This window comes from Benincasa hispida, chromosome 12, assembly GCF_009727055.1.
Source record: "Benincasa hispida cultivar B227 chromosome 12, ASM972705v1, whole genome shotgun sequence".
Classification (NCBI taxonomy): Eukaryota; Viridiplantae; Streptophyta; class Magnoliopsida; order Cucurbitales; family Cucurbitaceae; genus Benincasa; species Benincasa hispida.
In genome coordinates this window covers 21,102,214-21,124,270 of record NC_052360.1, presented here as the reverse complement: position 1 = coordinate 21,124,270, position 22,057 = coordinate 21,102,214, and the positions used below count along the sequence as shown (strand labels likewise).

Below are 22,057 nucleotides of genomic sequence, written 5' to 3'. Positions count from 1 at the left end.
ATGAAGACTAAAATTCTATGAACTCTCGAGCTCCATAACTAAGATTGAAATTTGTAATTTGTCACCACAATTGTGTTTGAATCCTCCAAAAACTAAATTCATGAACCCGTATCTACATGACTGGAAAGTTTTCATCTTTGATAAACTACTTTGTGTGATTTTATTTAACCTTCCCTTTTGCTGATGGAGAGATCAATTTATGTGCCAAGCCAATGACAACCATCCAATTGCAATGTGTACTCAATTAAACGACACGAGTCGATTCTCTCTTTGCTCCCCAAAATATACAACTATAGTTCTTTCCTCCATCTTATGAATGACGGGTACAATTTCAATCGTATCTTATCTATTAATAAATGTTACAATATATGGATGTAAAACATGTTACAATATGCAATATGCACAACTTTTACCGCTAAAAGTTCATCACAAGATCATGACAAACTAACAATAAGACTAATCTGAAAGAGGTTAAAAAAAAAAAAGGGGAAAAAAAAATGACCCAACAGACTAGTTACAAAGTGTTGAAGAGCAGAGTAGAGGTTGCTTCTAATCATCATATATTGAGATCATCCAATGAGAGCTCTTGAGCAGTCAACATCTTAAGCTTCTGTATCAGTTAAATACAATATATATGAGAAATGATGGGTGTCACATAAATGGCAGAAAACAACTCCAAATTAGAGTATAGAAGGTTGAAGCTAAATACCGTAATAAATTGTGGAGGATCATCAATACTTGTTGAACCTAAAACTACTTCTCTCTTCAACTTCGCTGTAAGCTTGTGACAAACTCTAAGCTGTAGGTTAAAAAGATATAGTTTATGAATCTAGATAAGTAAAAGGAAGCATAAATGACAACCTGTTTCAAATTATGTAAGAAAATATTTACCTCGGACCTAGTTGCTCCACCTACAATAAATACAAAGATACGCTGGCCCATCTTCTTGAAATCACTAGATGCATGCCTCAGTATTGAATCACTGTCCGAAAAGAAATTGTTAAACCTACAACAATGCATCGTAAAAGAAATATGCCAGTAGAAACTCTCTTAGATTGTTACAGGTTCAGATATTAATATCTTAATAGTCTCCAAGTAAACCAGAAGGATCAACAAATCAATAAGAAAATTAGAATGGCATCATATGTGTATGGAATGAACCACAGAAATTTGAATTAAAAAAAAAAAAGAACATACAAACAAACAAAAACTTCAAATAAAATAAATAAATAAAGCACCTTGAGTATCCATCATCGGAATTACGAGGACGGGCCCATGTTGGAGTCCGTCTAGACCTCATTGAATGAGCAGCTGGAGGTGGCTGAACTGCTGCTGTATGAGATGGTCCACGGGAAGTTGGATTGGGGTCATTTAGGCAGGGATAATCATTCTTGGATAATTCCCCTTTGCTAAGTTTTTCAACTAGTTCCTGGAAATTAGTTTGGATCAACAATGACATTGTGATTTTGGATAGATTTCAAGAAAGGTAAATACCTTAAAAACCATTAGCTTTCGAGGACATAGCATCTCCAGTTCAAAATGACCACACTAAGGGTACGCTAAGTGTCACCCTGATTAAATTGAATTTAAGATATTCGGTCCAACAAACAAGAAATGCAATGTTCCTTTAATTGTGTAGCAACATCAATATAGCATGGCAGACTGAAAAGGCATAAAAGATCCAGTTTATGGTAAACACCACCTGCTCAATAGCTTTAAAAGAAAACTGACTGGATAGATCTCTGTCATACATTAAAAATGCATGTGTTACACTTGCCACTACACCTAAAAGTTAACCGAACAGTCTTGGGGAAAAAAATAAGTGGAGAATACTTTTCCTCCTTCATAAGTGGGCTTGGGTTTGTTTTTTCTTTTCTTTTAAAGAAAATGATAGGAAACTTTTTATTCAATAAATGAAAAGAGACCAATGCTGTATCACAATAAAGGCAAAATAAAATCAAAACCTCAAGAAAAATAATACCAAACAAAACTAGTAAGGTGAAAGAAACCCAAGACAAATAAGACTTGTTAAAAAGGGAAAATAAAAGCATCCCAGCTTAGGACACTTTTGTTGTAAAATTTCCGCTGAATATAGATTACAATCAAACATCATCCAAATCAGATAGTCCTCTTAGGACATTTTTAACTTCCACGTAGCTGCAAATAGGGAGCTATCCATAGACTTGACTAAAAACAAACCCGAAGGTTCAAGAGACCATTAACAAGAATCATCACTGGAAGAAACTTTGTGCGCAAAGGTGGTCATTAATAAATTTTGGAAGCCCTCTATTTCTTCATCTTTTAATAACTGTCAAAACGAAAAACTCAATGATGAAGTAGAAAATTCCTATAAAGAGAACCAAACCTTCTTGCTTTGGTGAAAGAGCAAATAAACGAGGGAAGCACACCTTGAGAGAAGAATGATTGACCCAGGGTTCGGTCTCCCCCAAGTTTTAGAAATACTCACCCAAGGACTTCTAAAGCGCAAACTATCTCTTCCATGTGTGTGCCAATTAAACTTTTGATCCCCATGAATACTTACAATGACTTGTCTCCAAAAGGAATTTGGTTCTTGAATGAACCATCATCCCCATTTAGAGATAAGAGTCAAATTCCTATCTTTCAAAGCTCCAATATCCAGACCTCCGTTATTCTAAGCTTGAGAAGCTAAATTCCAAAGAAGCAAGTGGCTAATTTTGCTTTCCAGAAAAGATTTCTTAATAAATGTTCCAATTGCAAACACTCGCCAAGGAAGGCATAGGAAACAACGACATAGTATAATGGTATGCAAGAGAGAACCCAGTTACAAAGTGTCAAACAACCTCCTCTTCAAAGATTAAATCTCTTACATATGTCAATTTTCTCTGAATTTTGTCGATTATTGGCTGCCAAAAGAAAGCTTTTTGGGATATCTGCCAAGAGGGAAACAAAACAACCTCATCCCGCACTTGTATGCTGATTGGAGAAGACTTATAAATGGAGGTACAGCAGCAAGGATGATGAGGAAGAGAGAGGGGAGAGGAGAGAGAAGAATCTTTAATAATTACATTTTAACTTCTATGGTTTATTTTTTATTTTTTTTAAAAAAAATAGAAAACACACGTCCATCAAGAAAAAGAATAATACAAAGATGTTCTAATTGGATTCTGGCATAAGGACCACCCATCAATCAATGATTATTTTATTTAAACGAGAACTGAACTTTTGAACTTTTCATTGATATACTAAAAGAGATAAATCTAAAATTACAAAGAGTCAAACCAATAACCAAAATAGAACAAAACAAAGGATCAGCGCATCAATCAATGATTAATATCAACTGAAAATGAAATAACATTTTCGAAATTCGAATTTAAAATAAAAAACTACTAATGCCTACCCACCCACATCAAGCCGATAGATTAGAGCGGGGGAAAAAAATTCAATACATACTGAACAATATAAAACATCACGCCTACTTCAATATCAAGGTGATCCAGTCACATCTTACCCAATAAAACCCCCCATTTAATAATTGCATTAGATTGAATAAATAAGTTTGACCGTGGTCTCACCTCTATCATGGGATAAAACCGCGATAACTGCCATGTTTCTTCTCCACCATTTTGTTGTTTCCTAACTGCACGCTTCTTCTGATCACAACAGTATTGTCAGACATCAAATAAATAGATTAAAGAAGCTAAGAGGTGGATAGTTTTACCTTATTAATATCAAACTTCAAAGAAAATGACCCTAATGAGCTTTTTTTGCTATCAGGTGCAGCACCAAGTAATCTCATGTTGGTAACCGCATTCATATCCTCTGGTGGTAGTTTTGCTAACTGTTCAGCATTAAACGTCATCAAGATGTGAAATGTGAAGAAGAAATAACAGCAATTTCTTTGTTAAGCAATCTTGCAAGTGATAAATAACTTAATTAATTAAATAGATGGTTGGTTGGAAAGTTTGTCCTTTCCTTCTCGGGAGTGGGGCAAACTACTAACCTTCATTAAATTTTGACCTTTCTCGCCTTCAAATTTCTCAGGATAAATGGCAGCAAGAATCATCAACAACCGTAACTTATTTTCACGACTTGCATCCTGCAAAGATGTTCAAGGTAGGTTCATATTTGTCTCTCCAATGACACGTACTTGAGAACATTAATATATTTTCAGTAATCACCTCATTAGTCGTCAAAAATTTTATTACATCTTTTGTTCCTGCATCTCCAAAAACAAGATCCTGCTCAATTTGTCCTAGTTCTCTAAGCCCCTGTTCCTTGATAAACTTGTTTAGTTTTACTGCAATCTGAATTAATAAAGTCAAAGTCAGTTCCTAAAAAATCTTTAGAAGTTGTTTCCAACTTTTCATATATTGAACATATTGCTGAGCAAGAGGGAATGAAGATTCCTTTTGCTCCTTTCTGGAACAATTTCCAGTTTCTAAGGCTGCTTAAATTTAATTAAAAAGAAAAAAGTACAAAACCAAACCTGATTAAATTTAATTTTAAAAAAAGAAAGAAAAGAATGAAAAGAATGAAAAAAAGAAAGAAAGAAAGAAAAATCCTCTTCTATCCTCCATCTATAAGCTTAAATTGTTCGCTCTAGGGAGGGGAAAAGTACCATACAACATTTAGGTCAAAAAGTAAATACAAAACCGAACTTTTACAATAAACTAACCTCCACATGGAGGGAGAGCTTGTCAATTTGTTCGCTGTATTGTGGCAATGCTTGAACCATCTTTTGCAAATCCCGTGTGGAAAGTTCACTACTATTTCTACAGAACACCAGAAAATATTTAGGTCAGCAAAGTGAGAACAAAGTAAAGTACGCTTGTTTCAGTACTGCTAACAAACCACAAGAAAATTAGCTGATATGGGTACCCGGTGCTCGATCAATAGTATAGAAGAAACCAGAGGCCAGAGTTCAATAAGGAAAACGAATTCCCTATTATCCTTTTCATTCTATGAGAAATGAAATTGCTAAAAGGGCAAAGCAAAACTGTTTTTTTTCCCCAAAAAATAAAATAAATAACAAAAGAGGCAAATGTGGCAGTGATCCCATTATCAATAATTGGACCATATATTTCCAATTAGTTTGTATCAGAAACAAAATAAAATTACAAAATAGATTAGTCAAAATGTTGGAATATTGGATTTTGGATCTTTTAATATTTGAGAGAACTACTGATGGATTATTTATTTGGAACTTTGTATGAATTATTTGTTTGAACTATTGAAACAGGGGGAAAAGAAGAAATTAAAACAACAAGTGGCTTTAATTGTATTATTTTAGAAAGAATTGTTTTTTATTTTGTTATTTTCAAAACATTAAGCAATTGCATTGAAAAATTAGAGTCCATTTTGAAAAAAACTAATCTCTAATTATACGAGGATTTTGGTTTTAAGGGAGGAGGAGGGATATCGTTGCATTGAAAAAACTAATCTTTCATTATATAAGGAGAATTACAATTGAGTAGTGCTGCTGAAAGACTGAAATGCACAGATAAGCCCTGCAGATTGAAACCCAGGCCCAGGAGGGGGGGAAGAAAAAGACCGGTCGGTGCACCAACCCCGCCTGACCAATGCTCACCCCCTATCGGATGATGATGATAGCTGTATCAGGGTAGAAGGCTGCAAGCTCACTAGAATGGGAGGAGATGATGAGGGTAGAGTGCTATCTGTCGGACAAGGGGGGGCTACATTCTGTTCATATGAAACCTTGTATTTGTGGAGGACATCCTTGTAAGATAAAGAAGCAGAAAAAGAGTTGGTCTGTCGTTTGAGGAAGAGTCGTGTGCGTGGAACATTAAGAAGAGAGAAGAAGCCTTTCCAACCGCTTTTGTTGATTCCACAGAGTAAGATAAGTTTGTTTAACCCTCTATTTACTCCAAGCTTGGTGATATCTGCAAAATGTCCTTTCTGGTTCCACCCATAGATCTCATTTTCAACCAGTCGAGACTTGTTGAAGAACTTTTGGTTCAAAGGTGATTCAATCAAGGAAGAAAAAGTAGTGTAACCATGCGAGGGACTTTCTTAATAGATAGAGTAAAGGACTTATCCCTAGAAGGTTAGGTGATCCTAATTCCATGCACAACTTCTATTGAAAAGGTTTTCCTATCAATGGTAAAGGAGGGTGGGGTGGGTAGGATGAAGGTGCTGTGTCATCTCCCCAACATCCTATTAATTGGCCGAATGGTCCCAATGGAAAGAGGAGAGAGAAAAGATGAGAGAGGAGAGAAGGGAGAGCATCTCTCTCTTCTTCACACTATCCACTAATGGTCCCAATGGTCAAAAGGAAAGTTTCTAATTTTGATCCACCCACCATAAGATGGAATTACATTGTTCTTCAATTGAGCTTCAGAACTCTAGCACTTGAATTTGAGACAGAAAGGCCCAACTACCAGTCAATCCGAGGTGGAGCAGAGAGATAAGTAAAAAACTTCTCTTCCAGATTGCACAAGGGTATTATCAAACTCGAATGGGGTTTAGCTGGCAAAAGTCATTTAGAAGCGAATGGAGGCATCTAGTGATATTATACTAATCGTCGTGAAAATGTTTCCTCGTGACAATAATAGATGCAGCCTGCAGGCCACTAGGAAGGATCAATCACCGAGAGGTCTGTAGTAGGTGAGTTGGTGTCGACTGTTGAGGCAAATCGATTTGAATAAAATTAGTGGGTCAATCCTTTAAAGGCTGGGTGAGAGAGTTTTGGTTGGTAGCATACTTTAGGAGCAAGGTTGGTTATGGGACTGCCTGCTAATGACCTAATTAAACGCATCCCATCCTTTTCTCTGTTCACCCACATGATTTTTTAAGACCACCATTGCGATGAAGAAGGGCCATCTCTGCTATAGTACCTTTTGTTGGTAATTTTTTCAATCTAAATGGTCTATTCAGCAGGTTCTCTCTTCCACAGAGCTAGGACATTAAAGAGGGCAGACAAGGTAAGTTAAAAGACTCTTATCTTAATGAAAATGTTGATAAGTTGGAGGAAAATAATTCAGGGGGAAAGAGACACTACATGATGCTCCTTCTCTCCCACCCCATCTCCCTAACCAACCCTCGCCATAAACCATGAACAACACCTCTTTGCTCCCAAATGCTACTAACTTTCTACCTCGACACCCCACCCAACCCTGTCACACACTTGAAAACCGAAACGACCAACCACCCACCTCTTAAAGAAGCGATCAGTCACCATTGAAAGGAAGTCTTGATTAATTGAAGTTGATTCCAGATAGAAAGGCACAAGAGTGCAAGTTATCGCCAACAAGGGGAAAAGCTTTCTTCATCACTCTAGTCTGGGGAAAATTCCCATCTTTTCCCACCATTCTTACCCGAGAATAAAAATTATGTAATTTCCATAAATGTAATGCATGCAAGATTTGTTTTTAAGAAAACATCTCGCACCTTCCGAACATCCACTCCCACAAAAAATTCAGTTAGATCTAAAGAAAATAGATACAGACCCATCAGGATAAATGAATTTCCCATGCAACAATGTGTGCCTCTTCATCCCCAAAATGTCTTTCTAACCATCAACTTAAAAGATGAGGAAGTCTATTTCAAAACAACAAATAGAAGAGGAAAAATTGCATCCAGAAATCCCAACAAATTATGTGCATATACAAATTTAATTGAAACGATTTTAAGCATCCAATCAATGGTAGCATGATGAATGGAAAGATAAAATTTCCAATAAAACAATTGCGAAAGTATATGATTCAAGCAAATCATCCCACATCACCAAGAGAAAACAACCTTGCAAATACTTTGCCCCCTGCCACAACCAGATTCCAGAAAAACATTGACCCAGGAATCTATAATGGATGAGGCTGAGAGCCATTTGAAACCTTAGGTAGAAATATGAAAAAGGTTTCTTAACAAAAAAACACTTCTGGTACTATCCATTAGAGTGACACATAGAAGCCTGGTTCCTAAGTTCATATTCATACCAACACCACCAAGTGTGTCCCCAGAAGCAAGCAAACACAACAGAGCTAACCTTGAACCTTGATGGATTTGTGCAGCCTTATTCTTAGAAACGAAGTTGGTCATCTTCTCATGCAATCGCTCACTTGCCTGAAAACCCCACTGATGAGAAAGAAATAGAGGATTAATGTTAAAAATAATGCAATCAGGACAAGGCATACATCTGCAATGTGCGCATGGCGAAGTTCGTGCCAAACTGGATCATGATCCTCCAAAAGAACCTCTTTCTTCTCCGGTGGACCTCCAACTTTGCTTGGAACCTGAAAAGTAAATATGTTAATATGTTCAAGATAATCACGTATGGGTTTGAATCCTATTGAGAGGTCCACTAGAGATCAAAAATTGTTGAAGAAAGAACAAGATGTTTCTTTTGTCCCTTCCAAGCGATCGGAAAATAAAGAATAATTAATATATTCAAGATAATTACGTATTTACAAAATACCGTCTCAATTCATCCTATTTCATCGATCCGGGATGTGATATGGTTCCAAATCAAATAAAGACCTTGCAGAATGCCATACTAGACTTACCTCATGTACGTACTTGTTCCCCTCCATACTAAGCAAATCACGGCACATTGCATCATATGTCCATTCATGTATAACAGGAGCGATCTAGGGAGAAAATAAATAAATAAAACATCAACACTTGAGACAAACAAAAAAGGGTTAAATTACAAGTTTTTTATAATTTACAAATAGTCAAACTATTTATATTATATACCTGATCTATAGATCGATCAAGAATCAACAGCTCACATGTTTCTGACTGAGGAAAATCAGGAATCGTTTTCTTATATTTCGTAATACAGTCATAAACACCAGCAGCAACTTTTGTAGGAATGAGGTCACGGAAAGTCGTCATTGTAGTTGTATCTAAGGACTTGGCAGCTCGGTACCGAACAGAAGGAAATTCCTGAAGAAGGAAAAAGTTGGGGAAGATTTGAACAATACAATGTAATCCCAACATAAAATAATTCTACGGCCTCAGAAGGTACATCAAGCTTAAGCCTTGAGGAGTCTCAATGAAAAGTAGTAGATTTTGCCTCAAGGTTTATGTGTCATGCCCCTAGCATTTTTAAGAAACATAAGTTATCAAAAAACAAAAAGGGAAAAGGAAACCCAAGACAAAGACCAAAAAAAATGTGAAGTGGTCATCCCTGAGGAAGCCAACTAGATTCATTGGAAGGCATCAAATCTGAAATTTTCATATCATCTCAAGTTCATCTTCAAAAATTCTCCTATTGCCGTCTTGACATACCTTCCAACAGAGCCATGACTGATCCAATCCAATTTGTTTCATCTTTTTTTATAAGAAATAATTTCATTGATGAATAAAATATCCAAAGATATCCATAGATACAAAACGACCCATTAAATGTGATGTTTTCAATTTGCAATAAGGAAAGAAAAACTATGACTTTTGTAGCCAATATATCTTTTTTTTTTTTTAAATGGATACAGGCCTCTTCATTAATATTAATTTTTGTAGCCAATATATCTTTACACCAAAAAAAGCATTAAAGACGACAAAGTCAATAATGTCCTTTGAAGTCTTGCTTTTTTCCTAGAAGATTCTTGCATTTTTTTAATCTCAAGTCTTCCACAAAACCACAGATATAATGCAAATCCATAAATGTTCTTTAATGGCTTTAAAAGGGAGATCAATGAATAGTAAATGGAGCCAACACATTCAACCAAAAAAGGTCTCGGAACTCAAGTAGGATTAAAAAGAGTATTAACTGATAAGTTACCAACACATTTAACCATGCAACGGAACCCTCATAACAAATACTAGGCCCATTACAAAGCATTTTAACAACACCCGTCCCCATTGTTTTTCTTTTTTTTTTTTTTTTTTTTTAAAGGACAGAAGGTGCTTGGACTAGCTAATATGCACCACAAATAGTCTCGTGAATAACCATCTATTATTAAGATAGTCAACAAGAAAAATTGGAGACTACCAAGGTCTAGACCCAGGGGCAAACTGATGGGTTTGCCCTTTTGTACTTAATGATGGTGCTCTGGTCATGTTTAATGAAGATCCATGATGGAATAATACAACCTTCTGCTAAACTCATAACAGTTTGGGTGATTCTATGGGTGCTTTGATATAATAATAATAATAATAAAACATAAAAAAAGGTTGAGACATGGAACAACTTTGCTAGAAGTTAAGGCGTGGGTGAAACAGGAATACTGGATGAGGAAAGAGGGGAGTGAGTGATCCTTAGTAGCAGTTTGGATGTCATTCATGTTTCCCTTGACAAAGATTAGACATTGAAGCCTCCCTCAGTCAGGAATTTTCTCTATTGATTCTCTTTCTCGTTTGATTTTCCCTAGGAGGGACCTTTATCTCAAAGGAGTTACGTTGGATGATTTGGAAGCCTAAGCTCCTAGAGCAGCATAAAGTTACCGGCAGTCAGCTCTTTTCTAAGGTTTCAATGCTTGCTATTAACATTGTCAAAAGGAAGAGTTGTTACTTGCACCTCTCACCCACTTATTTTGTCCCATGTAGAAGAAAAGTAGAACTGACCCTCCATATTTTTTTAAGAGTCAGTTCCCTAAACGGCTTTGGTGGAAGCTCTTTGACCTCGCCAGTTCAGCTTATATGAGCCAATCAATTGAAGGATTTCATTTTCAAACTTATAAGTGGGCCTGAGGGTTGAAGAAAGAGAGGTGAAGGGGTGGATTCTTAAATTACATCTTGAAAAAGTCTTCAACCGCGTAGATTGGAATTTTCTTCAAAGAATGCTCATTTTTTTGGGATTTCATCCGAAGTGGATTGAATGGATCAACGGCTACATCCGCAATCCAAAATATTCAGTTTTCATAAACGGGAGGCCGAGAGGTTGTGTTCTTGCCTCGAGGGGAATTCATCAAGGTGATCCATTATCACCTTTTCTTTTCACATTATAAGTGAAGTCCTTAGTGCTTTTGTCATAGTGCTTTTGTCAATCATATCTATGAGAACGGAATATTTCAAGCTTTTTTGGTGGGTAAAGATAAAGTTCACCTTTCAATTTTGCAAACATGATGATAAAATGTTAGATAGCCTTATTCAAACCATTGGGTTTTTTGAATGGTGATCAAGGCAAAAAGTGAATTGGGAAAAATCCGCTCTTTGTGGAGTTAATATTGAGGAAGAGGTTCTGATTTCTACAGCTTCTAGGTTGAATTGCAAAGCTGAAAATTTGCCTCTCATGCGTTTGGGTTTGCCTCTTGGTGGGTACCCAAAACAAATTTCTTTTTGGCAACCAATACTTGATAAAATTCATATGAAGCTCGATAGATGGAAATGCTAATCTTTCCTGAGAGGGCCGATGAACTCTTTGCACCTCCGTTTTGGCAAATTTGCCAACCTATTACATGTCTTAGTTTCAAATGCCAAGCTCGGTGATCTCAAAATTGGAGAGGGTTATGTGTTCCTTCCTTTGGGAAGGACAAAAGGGAAGCAAATTAAACCATCTTGTGAAATGGGAGTTAGCTTCAATGGCTTTACAAGATGGGGGACTGGGAGTTGGCAACTTGAAGAACAGGAATTTAGCCCTCTTGTGTAAATGGAATTGGAGTTTTTGAAAAGAACCTGAAGCTTTGTCGAGCAAAATAGTAAAAAGCATACATGGTTTATCTCCCCATCAGTGGCACACATCCGGAAAATATGGCTCGAGTTTGTGAAGCCCTTGGATGAATATTTCAAAATTTTGAAGCAACCTTGAATCTCTTGCAGGTTTTAAGCTCGGAGATGGGAGGAGTATATACTTTTGGCTTGACGTTTGGTGCCTCAATTCTTCATTCAAGGTTGTTTTCCTCATCTCTATCGTATTGCCTCATTACCAAATGGCTCTATTCATGACCATTGGGACTCTGTTACATGTTCGTGGAACTTCTTATTTCGAAGACAATTAAAAGAAGAGGAAATCTCTGAATTACAGCAACTGATGAGCAGTTTAATAGAGAAAGATTTATCCCATTTGCCTGATTCTAGAAGCTGGTCGTTAGACTCTTCTGGAAACTTTTCAGTTAAGTCTTTATCAAAGCATTTGAATGCTTCATCACATCTAGGGAAGGAGATTTTTTTGAGGCATTATGGAAATCAAGAAGTCCTAAAAGAATCAACATTCTTGTTTGGATTTTGATGTATGGGCCCCTTAATTGCTCGGCCACTTTACAGCACATGCTCCAATCGCACTATATCTCCCCAACAGTCTGTCCCCTATGTTTGGCAAATGGTGAGGATTTGCAACATTTGCTTTTTGATTGTTCATTCTTCAAGAACTGTTGGAGGAAACTCTTTGCTCTCTTTAATCTTCGATGGATGTTTGGCAACACAGCTCGGGAGAAGATTGTTCAAGTTATGGTTGGTCCTATTTGTCCTATAAAGCTCAATTAATATGGACAAATGCAGTAAAAGCCTTGGTTTCAGAAATTTGGTTGAAGCATAATCGGAGGATGTTCCATGATAAGCCTACGGATTGGTTGGATCGTTTTGGTTCAGCTCATCTCTTAGCAGATCTTGGTGCTCCCATTCCAAGGACTTCGTCGATTATTCCATTCAGGATATATGTTTAAATTGGAACGCTTTCATTATTCCAAGTTAACTATGTATTTCGGTAATTAAATTGATATATCGTTTTGTACTCTTCTTTAAGGATGTATTTTGTATTGGGATGTGATGAGTGTGCTATGAGTGTGTCAACCTAGTTGAAATATTCGAGTGCGCCTTCTGATCCTTCCGATTCCTATCTTCCTGTGATTATTTTGTCTCATTGAAAGTTGATCATTAGTCTCTTTTCATTTCATCAATGAAAAGTGTTTTTTGTTTCCCAAAGAAAAAGGGTGCTCTGTGGGACCGTGGGTTAATGGCATCTTTACCATTTTGCGAAGGTATGATGGAGAAATTAGACTGTCCTGGAGAACTTTGGGACTTTGTCATTTTTGTAGGCTATTTGATTTTTTTTTTTTTTTTTCCTTTGGTTACCCATGACCATCTGGTAGCCTTTGTAAATTTCATTTATCGTTTCATCCCTGCCCCAAAACCAGCACTAAAACCACGACCACTACTAATGCAAACAATGACATAGTCAAGGATGCCTGTTTCCTTTAAGCTCAAGCAATACCCTTAATGATGCAAAAACTGTGCCAACACGGATAGCCATCTCATTCAAGCACGCTACACCTTTTTGAGAACTCTCGTCATCACAAAAAAGTTCCTCCAAAGCTTTCTCGTTGTTGGTTGTAAAACCCTGAAAATGTAAGAATGTTGTCTAATATATGAGTTAATTATTTTATAGAACACAAATTTATGATAACATTAATGCATGGATGAAACTAATCATGATATGCAGTTCAGGGTATAAATGTTCACAAACTCAAAATATTACCTTCTCAACTAAAAACAAATTTATTATTTCAGTCCGGACTTTTAAAAAAAAAAAATACATATTTAAGTACGGACAACTATTGGAAAAGGAAGTAATCTCCAGAAAGGACTAGTGAGTAGAAGTTAAAATATTTTTTTACAGCAAAACAAATCAAATAAAAATATCATCACAGTTTGCAAAACAAAACTTCTGAAAAAGAATAAAGATATGAGAGATAATAAATAACCATTGATCATACTCCTGTATTGATCAACAAGTAGGCTAACAGGTACCTGGCTGTCTATAGCAAAGTACTCCAAATTCATCTGTATATTTGACATTAAAAGAAAGATGAAAAAGTAAATATTCATTTGCATCCAACAATTAAAGAAAACGAAATTTAAGTAACCCGCTGAATTATAATCCAACAGACTGCAATGTAAAAAAAATCAAGCAGAAACTTTAGCATTGGCATGAGATCACTAACCTCTTTTAGGGCAGCTATGCGAGGCAAAACAGTTGAATCCCTCTTGATGTGACTGACTAATTCTTTTGATATAGGTGAACTGAAGAAAACAAATGCCCTTCAAGGATACACGAGAAAATAGATTCAACAACTATTACCCCCCCCCCAAAAAAAAAAAACTCAACTAAAAGCATTACATAATTGGGAACTGGGCCTACATACTTCCGGTATAAAGGAGACCTCCCTGACATGTCTGAAAGGAACATGATAACACTGCAAGTTTAAAAGAGGGAGATAATGAAGAATTCAACTCCAATTTATGCAATCAATCTAAAATAATAAGCAATCCTAAGTTTAATCCATTCATGTGTTTATTTATACAAAAGATAATTTCTTTTTTATAAGAGATATAAGATATTATCATAACAAAAAGCAACGGAAGAGGGGCTCTTCTAACGAGATTAGAAAAATCTCCTTTGCTTGATGGGGTTCTATTTCATGATCTATAAGTAGGAAATAAAGAAAATGTCTTGTTTCATTATATTTATATATAAATGAAATAGAAGCTCTCTCTTTTCTACTTCAATTTACGCAATATAAGAGCAATAAGCACAAATTAAGACAAAAATAGAATGAGACAAACATTCAAGTCATAACAAAAAAAAAAAAAGAGACGAAAAACTCTAAATGCAGAAAACCAAATAAAAAACCTAATCAAACTTAAATATACATTACGTTCCAACTTGGCAAAGTAAAAGGTAAAACCAAAATATGGTCTTAAAGTTTACAACTAAATGAAACTGTCACATGGAAATGTATAATTGTATAAATCATATAAAAGTATACATATATTACTTCTCTCGAGAAGGCTGAATGAAATAGATAGCATCCATAGATGGCAGTGGCTGCCTTCGTCTGTATATGTCTTCTACCACTGCAACGCCAAAACAATCCAAATACATTCAAATTCCAAATGGAGAATGGATCTAGGTTCTAAAACCATTCCTATAGTAATTTACCACAATCATAACCACTCAGAAAAAGTTTTAAATTCTTCTTCGTGTTTGCTTTAGATAAAGAACACATAAATACAGCTTTAAGTTATGGATAGATAAATTAAATGATAGAAATCATTACCCCATATATATGTATGTACTGCTTACTCATAATTATATAGGGATCAAATCATTGCTTCAAATAAAGAACACATAATTATGGCTTTGAGTTATGAATGGATCGACTAAATAATAGAAATCATTACCACAAATATATTGTACTACCTTAATAATTACTAAGGGTGTATTTGGGGCAAGAACTATCCTAAGACTATAATAACCACCTCTTGCTACAGTTAATACCATTTTGTATTCCCTAATTAGCTCCAGTTAACACTATTTCAAAACCCCTATTTGCTATAGAATTTATTATTTGCTACAGTTTTTACTATTTTACATTCATCATTTTTTTATTTTATGCTACAGTGTTTACTATTTCCTTCTTAAACTAAAATAATTTACACCTCAAACATATACTATTATAACCCAAACTAAAATAATCTACATCCCAAACACAAACTACTATAATCCAACTATAATAACCTAGGATTATAATAACCAACTCCTTGTCCCAAACGTCCCCTTAGGGATTCAAATCATAGTGATTCAACGTCAAACACTGTATTATAGTGAGAAGGGGTTTGTTTGTAAGTGTGTTTTGTTATAGTGAGAGATATAGTAGGATATTTAGAAGTGTAGAAAGGTCCCCGAATGAGGTCTGAGATATTTTTTTCAGCTTTAATGTCCTCCTTCAGGGCGTCGGCCACTCCACTTTTTTAAAATTATCAAATAGTTCTCACTTTGTTTTAATCATCAATAGTTCTTATTCTTTTGTCTCCACTAGTTTTGAGACTCCTTTTGTGGAGTTGTCTTTTGTACACCCTCATAAATTCTTTAATTTTCTCCATGAAAGCTCGATTTCCCATTGAAACAAAGTCAACCAATGAAATTAAAAAAAAAAAAAAAAAGAGAGAGAGAGAGAGAGAGAGAGAGAGAGATAGATGCAGTGGAGATTGGTGCATGAGGGATTAATATGTAATTTCCACTTTCAGAGTTGCAGACCACCTCTGTGTGGAGTCCTTTAAAATAAACAAAATGCAGTAAATGCAACTAATATCATGAAACCGCAATATATTGTCTACCCAACAGTGAATCACAGAAGGCACTCTAGAATCCTTGGTATAAAATTTCTTAGAGAATTTGTTTGGGTTTCATACATGAAACACCTTCATCTGTGATATCAGCCATCTTGCATGAGTATGACATTATCTTGACGGTAAGTTTGTCCATGATGAGAACCTGCAAGCAACAGATCCAAGCACCAAGAAATTTAAAAGGGAATGTGGTGTAGTAAACCAAACACGAAATGCAAACCAATGATTTTTGCTTGTTTGGGAAAAAAAAAAAACCAAACAAACAAACAAAAACTAAAACTAAACAGAAATAACTCAACAGATTTTTTGACCAGAGGAAGAGGAAAGGACACAGAGAACTTCCATAAAATCCAAATTCGAAATTCCAATTTTCTTCAAGTCCCCCATTCAGACAAATTCCATGTAATAAAAAGCAAAATGCTATATCAGACCCTTGCAAATTCCAAGGCCACGTAAGAATTATATGTTTAATGAATGAAGATGAATAACGAATAGGCTCAAAAGCATTATGTTTAAATGATGGCTGTGAATATGACTATGAATACAACATACCTTCCATGTTGATTTGGAATCCCCTGTTTTAGCTGAGCGAAGCATCTCATGCAGCAATCCTAAAGGTGAATTTGAAATGGATATAAGTAAATCAGTCAATTAGGTGCCATGATGCAATGCACTGGCCATCTGTGAATATTAAAGATCTATGGTCGATCTTTGGTAATATGCAATATTATAAAAAATGAAATACTTTTAATGATCAAAGTACTGCTGCTTGTCAATAAGAATGAAATGTTGCTAGGAGGTAAGTAAACTAAACGAATGTTTTTACAAGCCCCTCTAAAACAAAAACCACTAGGAGGATTAATTCAGTAGATATCCACACAAGCTAGGTGATTCAGTCAAGAATAAATGGAAAATAAATAAATATATACTAAAAAGTAAGCGCAAAAGAGAGATATGAGACTCACGATCGCGGCTAATTTGCTTGAAATTTTTGTAATCACCCCCATAAGAAGATGAATCAGAATCAGAGAACGACATGGTCCAAGACCAAGAATCCCTCCAATTGATCCCTCAGTTTCACTAGATAAACAGAGATCGTTTACCAGTCGAGGAAGTTCTGAACAAAGAGGAAGATTGGGGAAGAGAACGACAAAGAAAATGTAGTGATGATCCTGAAAATCAATAACCCAAAAAGTAAATGTAACGCCCCAACATTTTAAACCTATATTTACTAAGGACATTAATTTGTGCATGTGAGAATATTTTATAATAACTTGAAAAAAGGCTTGGAGAAATATTTTTTTTTAGAAAACAATTAAAACTTCTTATTTCGGATCCCAGTGAAAACTTGTAAAACATAAAACAAAGATAAAGTGTTAAACCAATAGAAACAATTTTATAACCATAATTTTGAAATTTAAATGACTTAAATAACATAATGAGTATCCCTTCTAGTCTCATAGCACTATCAACAAATTGCGTCGTCATGCATCCTATACATTTCTATCATTGCTTGAAAATTTTTAAAAGGAAATGTTGAGTACTAAAAGTACTCAATAAGTAACCCCACTATAGAGGTTAGGACATACCTTGTAATGTTCCCACGGCCCACATTTCAACACTAAACTAGGTAACATTACCAAATTTACCCTTTAACTAAGTCTACTATTTATAATGCTCAAGAAAAATTCGACAGCATAACGACATAACTATAAACACTACGTATTTGCAATTCACTTGATAAACAGTTTAACTACAATCCAATCAAGAAAACTAATATTCGAAACACTTTCTAATCAAATTCAACAATACTTCCCCAAATTCTAACACGTAACATAACTAACCAACTCAAGCTAAAGTCAATCTTTCTTAAACAAAGTAAACTCGAGAAAAGCAAACAAAATACACACGGTTAATGATCAATTTTTCTCAAGCTCCCTCTTCAGCATCACCAACGTCACAATACTCATCATCACCAACAAAAAATGGTCAACACCTAAAGGACCACCAAACAACATACAAGCAACCATTGAAAAATACACGAGGATTATAAAATTACACATGCTCACTATACATAAAAAGTAAATATTAGTTACAACATGCTAAACTCATGAATTAACTCATCATATAATGCATACTTAATTTCTAATCAAGTTTCTCAAATTCGCTCAACACTCCAATTTAACTTTCACAAAACTTTTTGAGATTGAATCCTTAGAGACATGTGGATCCCAACTCATTATGTCTAGAACCACCAACATTCCATGACGACCCCAACTGACTTTATCCAGGGCCATCAACATTCTCCATCGACCCCACTAACTTCATCCAAGGCCCACCAACAATCTTTGTCGGCCCCAACTGATTTTATCCAAGGCCACCGACCTTTCCATCGACCCCAACTAATTCCATCGAGGGTCATCGATGTTCTCAACAATTCCAATACATTCCTTTCTAAACTCATCCCACTGACCCTCACTAGATCAACAAGGCCCCTAATGCTACTCTAAAACATGCTTTATGTCAAAACCCCATAAAACAATATTATGTTGTCAACATTAAACATATATATGTTCAAACATCTCCACAAACATGCTTATATCCACATAGCTACATAATAGCATTTCAGCATGTTATATATTACAAAACCAACACAACAAGCATCCGAGAACACATCACAATTTCAGGATAACATAAGTCATAATTGTTCATAATAGAAATAAATCATACATCATGCTAGAACAAAAGTAAACAGACCCAACAAGACTTCGAATCGAAGTCTAAACTACGAATAGAGGGTGCACACACCTTAATTGAAATCTAAGGAATCTAAATAGAGTTGTAACGACTAGAACTCACCAACACCGACTTGAATTCTTGCTGAAAAGTGTTCGAATGGTTCGAAAACTATACCAAATCTACAAATAAGAGCTTCCAAGTGTTAAAGACAAACTTAAAAGAACCTTAAACTAGTTTTGAACGATTAGAAAGTTCTACCCATTGAAACTTACCCGAATTTAAATCCTTGCTGGTTGATGTCTGAATATGCTTAATCCTACATATATGGAGTCGTTAAGAATTAGGTAATTCAAATCAAACGCCGAAATAGAATGGGTAACTACCGAAACTCCTCGAACTAGAGAAAACAATGATGTAATTGCTTGAAATTGGTGGCCACGCCGTCCACCGTCGCTCCAAGTCACCGGCGAACAGAAACAAAAGGAAAGAGATGAGTGTCAGGGTCCCCCGCCCTCGGAGGAAGAGTCGCGTGGGTCGTCGTCCGCTACTGAGGTCACGCACAGATGCCGTCAGATGTGGGTTGTGGTCTACACGTCGCCACAGAAGGAAGGCTGATCGGAGAGAGGAAATTGGATGGAGGGGAACTGCTACACGGATGAACCAAAGAAAGGAGAGAAAGAGGTGGCTTTCACGATTGGGGTTGCTGACTGCGGAGTCGAGGAAGGAGATGGTGGGGAAAATTGATTAGAAGACCCATTTTCCAAGTCAAAATATTTTTGTCCCACGCTATTTGGGTAGTTGAGATAGAGAGGTGATAAATAACAAATGGTGGAACACTTTTGAATTATAACAAAATACAAAGAGATCACGTGAGTCAAATTTTTTAAAATCTTAAAATGTCCTTTATCGTCTTTTTAAATTATAGTGGGATTAATTTGACCTCCATATTAATCAGACTGTAATTAATTCTTCAACTATATATTCCAGCAAATTTTCAACATTATTTCATGCGGATAATTTTCCTTAAATCTCGGGATTTAACTGTTGGTTTTGAATTTATGTATCAAATTTAAGAGTTATTTTGAATTTTCAAATCTTCTACAACAACTCATTTTCAAATCTTAGTTTGAAATTTAAATTATCATAGTATATTAATTATCCTAACAGAAATTTATTGTTTTATTATACTTTTTATTAATCTTAATCAAGATTCATAATTTTAAAATACTTTTGAACATTATATTTATTATTCTTTTGTTTCAAATATAAAATAATATAATACAACACGTAATCTTACCTTTCTTCATCCTCTGACGTTTTCTTCTTACGACTATTAAACGATTAAGAGTTTTGTTCAATGGTAGGTGGGATAAAAATCACTACTATCACAACTTTCGATTTATTGAAGTTTTTGTTGCTTCAAACACATCTTTTAAACATCTTGTCGATCTAATCCAATCTAAGATTTTTCCAACTTCTGAATATATTGTTTATCAGTTAACAATGTATCGAGATGGCTGCAAAAATCCTAATGTGATTAGAATCGTGGAAGACAAAAATGTGTTATGGTTGTTGTCTTTTATTTCAAATTTCTCCTACAATGATGTTTGTGTTGTAGTTGACCATGTTCCATCTTGTCAATCAAATTCTGTAATTACATTGTATACTGGGTCTAGCAACAATGAAACAGATTCCTTGTCCAAAACCTCCAATAATACGACTCGTATCATTGACCTAGTATATTTGGATTCTTGTGTTGTAGACATCACCATTAAGGAAGGTTTTGTTTTTAACAGCAAGGATGCATTAAAGAAAGCTATATATTTGTTTGCTATTAAACACAGTTTTAAACTTAGGACTGCTTACTCGAATCAAACGTCTTTTGAACTTTGTAGCAAAGACCCTTCTTGTAGTTGGCATCTTAGGTCGTCTGTTTATAAAAAGAAAAAGTGGGTTATGGATTGTTCGTAAGTTTAACGATGTTCATAAATGTTCTATTGACATTGTTAAGGATGCTCATAGTCAGGCGACTTCATGGATAGTATCTAAGCGTATGAAATCTTTTTTAAATATGAATTCCATGACCTCACGTCGTCCATGTGATGTCATAAGTTTCATGAAAAGACAACATGGGGTTAATGTGAGTTATGATAAAGCATGGAGAGGTCGTGAGCTTGCCTTAAATTCAATTCAGGGTACTCTAGAGTCATCATATGCACTGCTGCCTGCATTCTCTAATGCTTTGATTGAAAAGAATCCATATGGGTTTGAATAGCAATTGCTTAAATTTATCTAGAGTTTAATTCAACGATGGTTCTATGAACATCGTAGTAATTCTAATTCTTAGCATTCAGAACTAACTTCATATGCAGAAGACGTGCTTCGAACATCATTAAGGGATAGTAGGCGATGGATGTGAGTCATTTGCATTTTGTATGATTTTTCATTAAAATATCATATGTATATGCCATTTTTTAATTAGTTTAATATTTTCTATTACAGATATATCATACTAACCAACATGAGTTTGAAGTCCATGATAAAACCAAACAATTCCATGTGAACATCCTCAATTGCAGTTGTTCATGTGGCGTTGGAATCTAGACCTTATACCATGTCCCTATGCTTGCATTGCTTTGTCTCGTGGAAACCTTGGATTAGAGTCATACACACGTGATTTTTATCATGTTTCCAATTTAATTTCATTATATAGCAAGGAAACATGGTCGTTGGTAACGTGGAACAATCTTCAAGTCTATGCAATTTGAATGATAACCTCATTCGTCCTCCTCGAGTCAACCGCCCGACTGGAAGACCTAGAAAAAAGAGAATCTCGTCATGCTTAGAGAATAGAAAAACAGTACGTTGTACTCATTGTGGTAGTATAGGTCATGTGTAAAAATCTAATACCTGGTTGAGTTTGAGTTTTTAGTTGGTTTTGCACTTTTACCTCATATTTTTCATCGTGAACATTTATGAATGGTTTTATTTGTTTCAAGTACTTATAAAATTTGTTATTTTTTTTATACATGTTGATTTTTTCATCTATTATTACTATATTTTATATGTTGTTCCTCGTACTTTTGCAATATTTAATTACACTGCTATTTTAACTATTTAACGTTTTCACATCCATTTGTTACAACATAATCATATATAGTGTATAAAACATTGTTTTTTAAATGTGTATGACACTATTAATTATCACTATAAGATTTTTCACTTCTTTCATGATCTTTGTGTTTCTATGTTAGGGAAGGCTTAAACAATAACACTTTTCTTGTTTTATATTTTCACTCAATGAATCTAT

At 35.2% G+C, this 22,057-nt stretch overlaps 1 protein-coding gene across 4 annotated transcripts; it reads right to left on the bottom strand.

Annotated features, from left to right (window-relative positions):
• Positions 1 to 240: 240 nt before the first annotated feature.
• On the bottom strand, positions 241 to 19,545 carry LOC120068124 (SNARE-interacting protein KEULE-like). 4 transcript variants are annotated; one of them, XM_039019821.1, is made up of 25 exons: positions 19,131 to 19,545; positions 19,020 to 19,063; positions 18,868 to 18,926; positions 17,919 to 18,004; positions 16,974 to 17,180; positions 16,561 to 16,619; positions 16,072 to 16,153; positions 14,655 to 14,733; positions 14,022 to 14,072; positions 13,821 to 13,917; positions 13,627 to 13,659; positions 13,091 to 13,216; positions 8,695 to 8,886; positions 8,502 to 8,585; positions 8,133 to 8,231; positions 7,985 to 8,061; positions 4,658 to 4,754; positions 4,161 to 4,286; positions 3,983 to 4,078; positions 3,701 to 3,820; positions 3,555 to 3,632; positions 1,239 to 1,429; positions 892 to 982; positions 710 to 799; positions 241 to 610 (listed from the first exon to the last, which is right to left on the bottom strand). In XM_039019821.1, exons 5-25 carry the CDS (start codon positions 17,044 to 17,046, stop codon positions 557 to 559), a joined length of 1,995 nt encoding a protein of 664 aa, XP_038875749.1. In that variant the 5' UTR covers positions 17,047 to 17,180; positions 17,919 to 18,004; positions 18,868 to 18,926; positions 19,020 to 19,063; positions 19,131 to 19,545; the 3' UTR covers positions 241 to 556. The 4 variants fall into 4 exon arrangements, with proteins under 4 accessions (XP_038875749.1, XP_038875748.1, XP_038875750.1 ...); XM_039019820.1 differs by lacking the exon at positions 17,919 to 18,004; XM_039019822.1 differs by lacking the exon at positions 17,919 to 18,004 and having other exon boundaries at positions 3,555 to 3,629; positions 19,020 to 19,545.
• Positions 19,546 to 22,057: the final 2,512 nt, after the last annotated feature.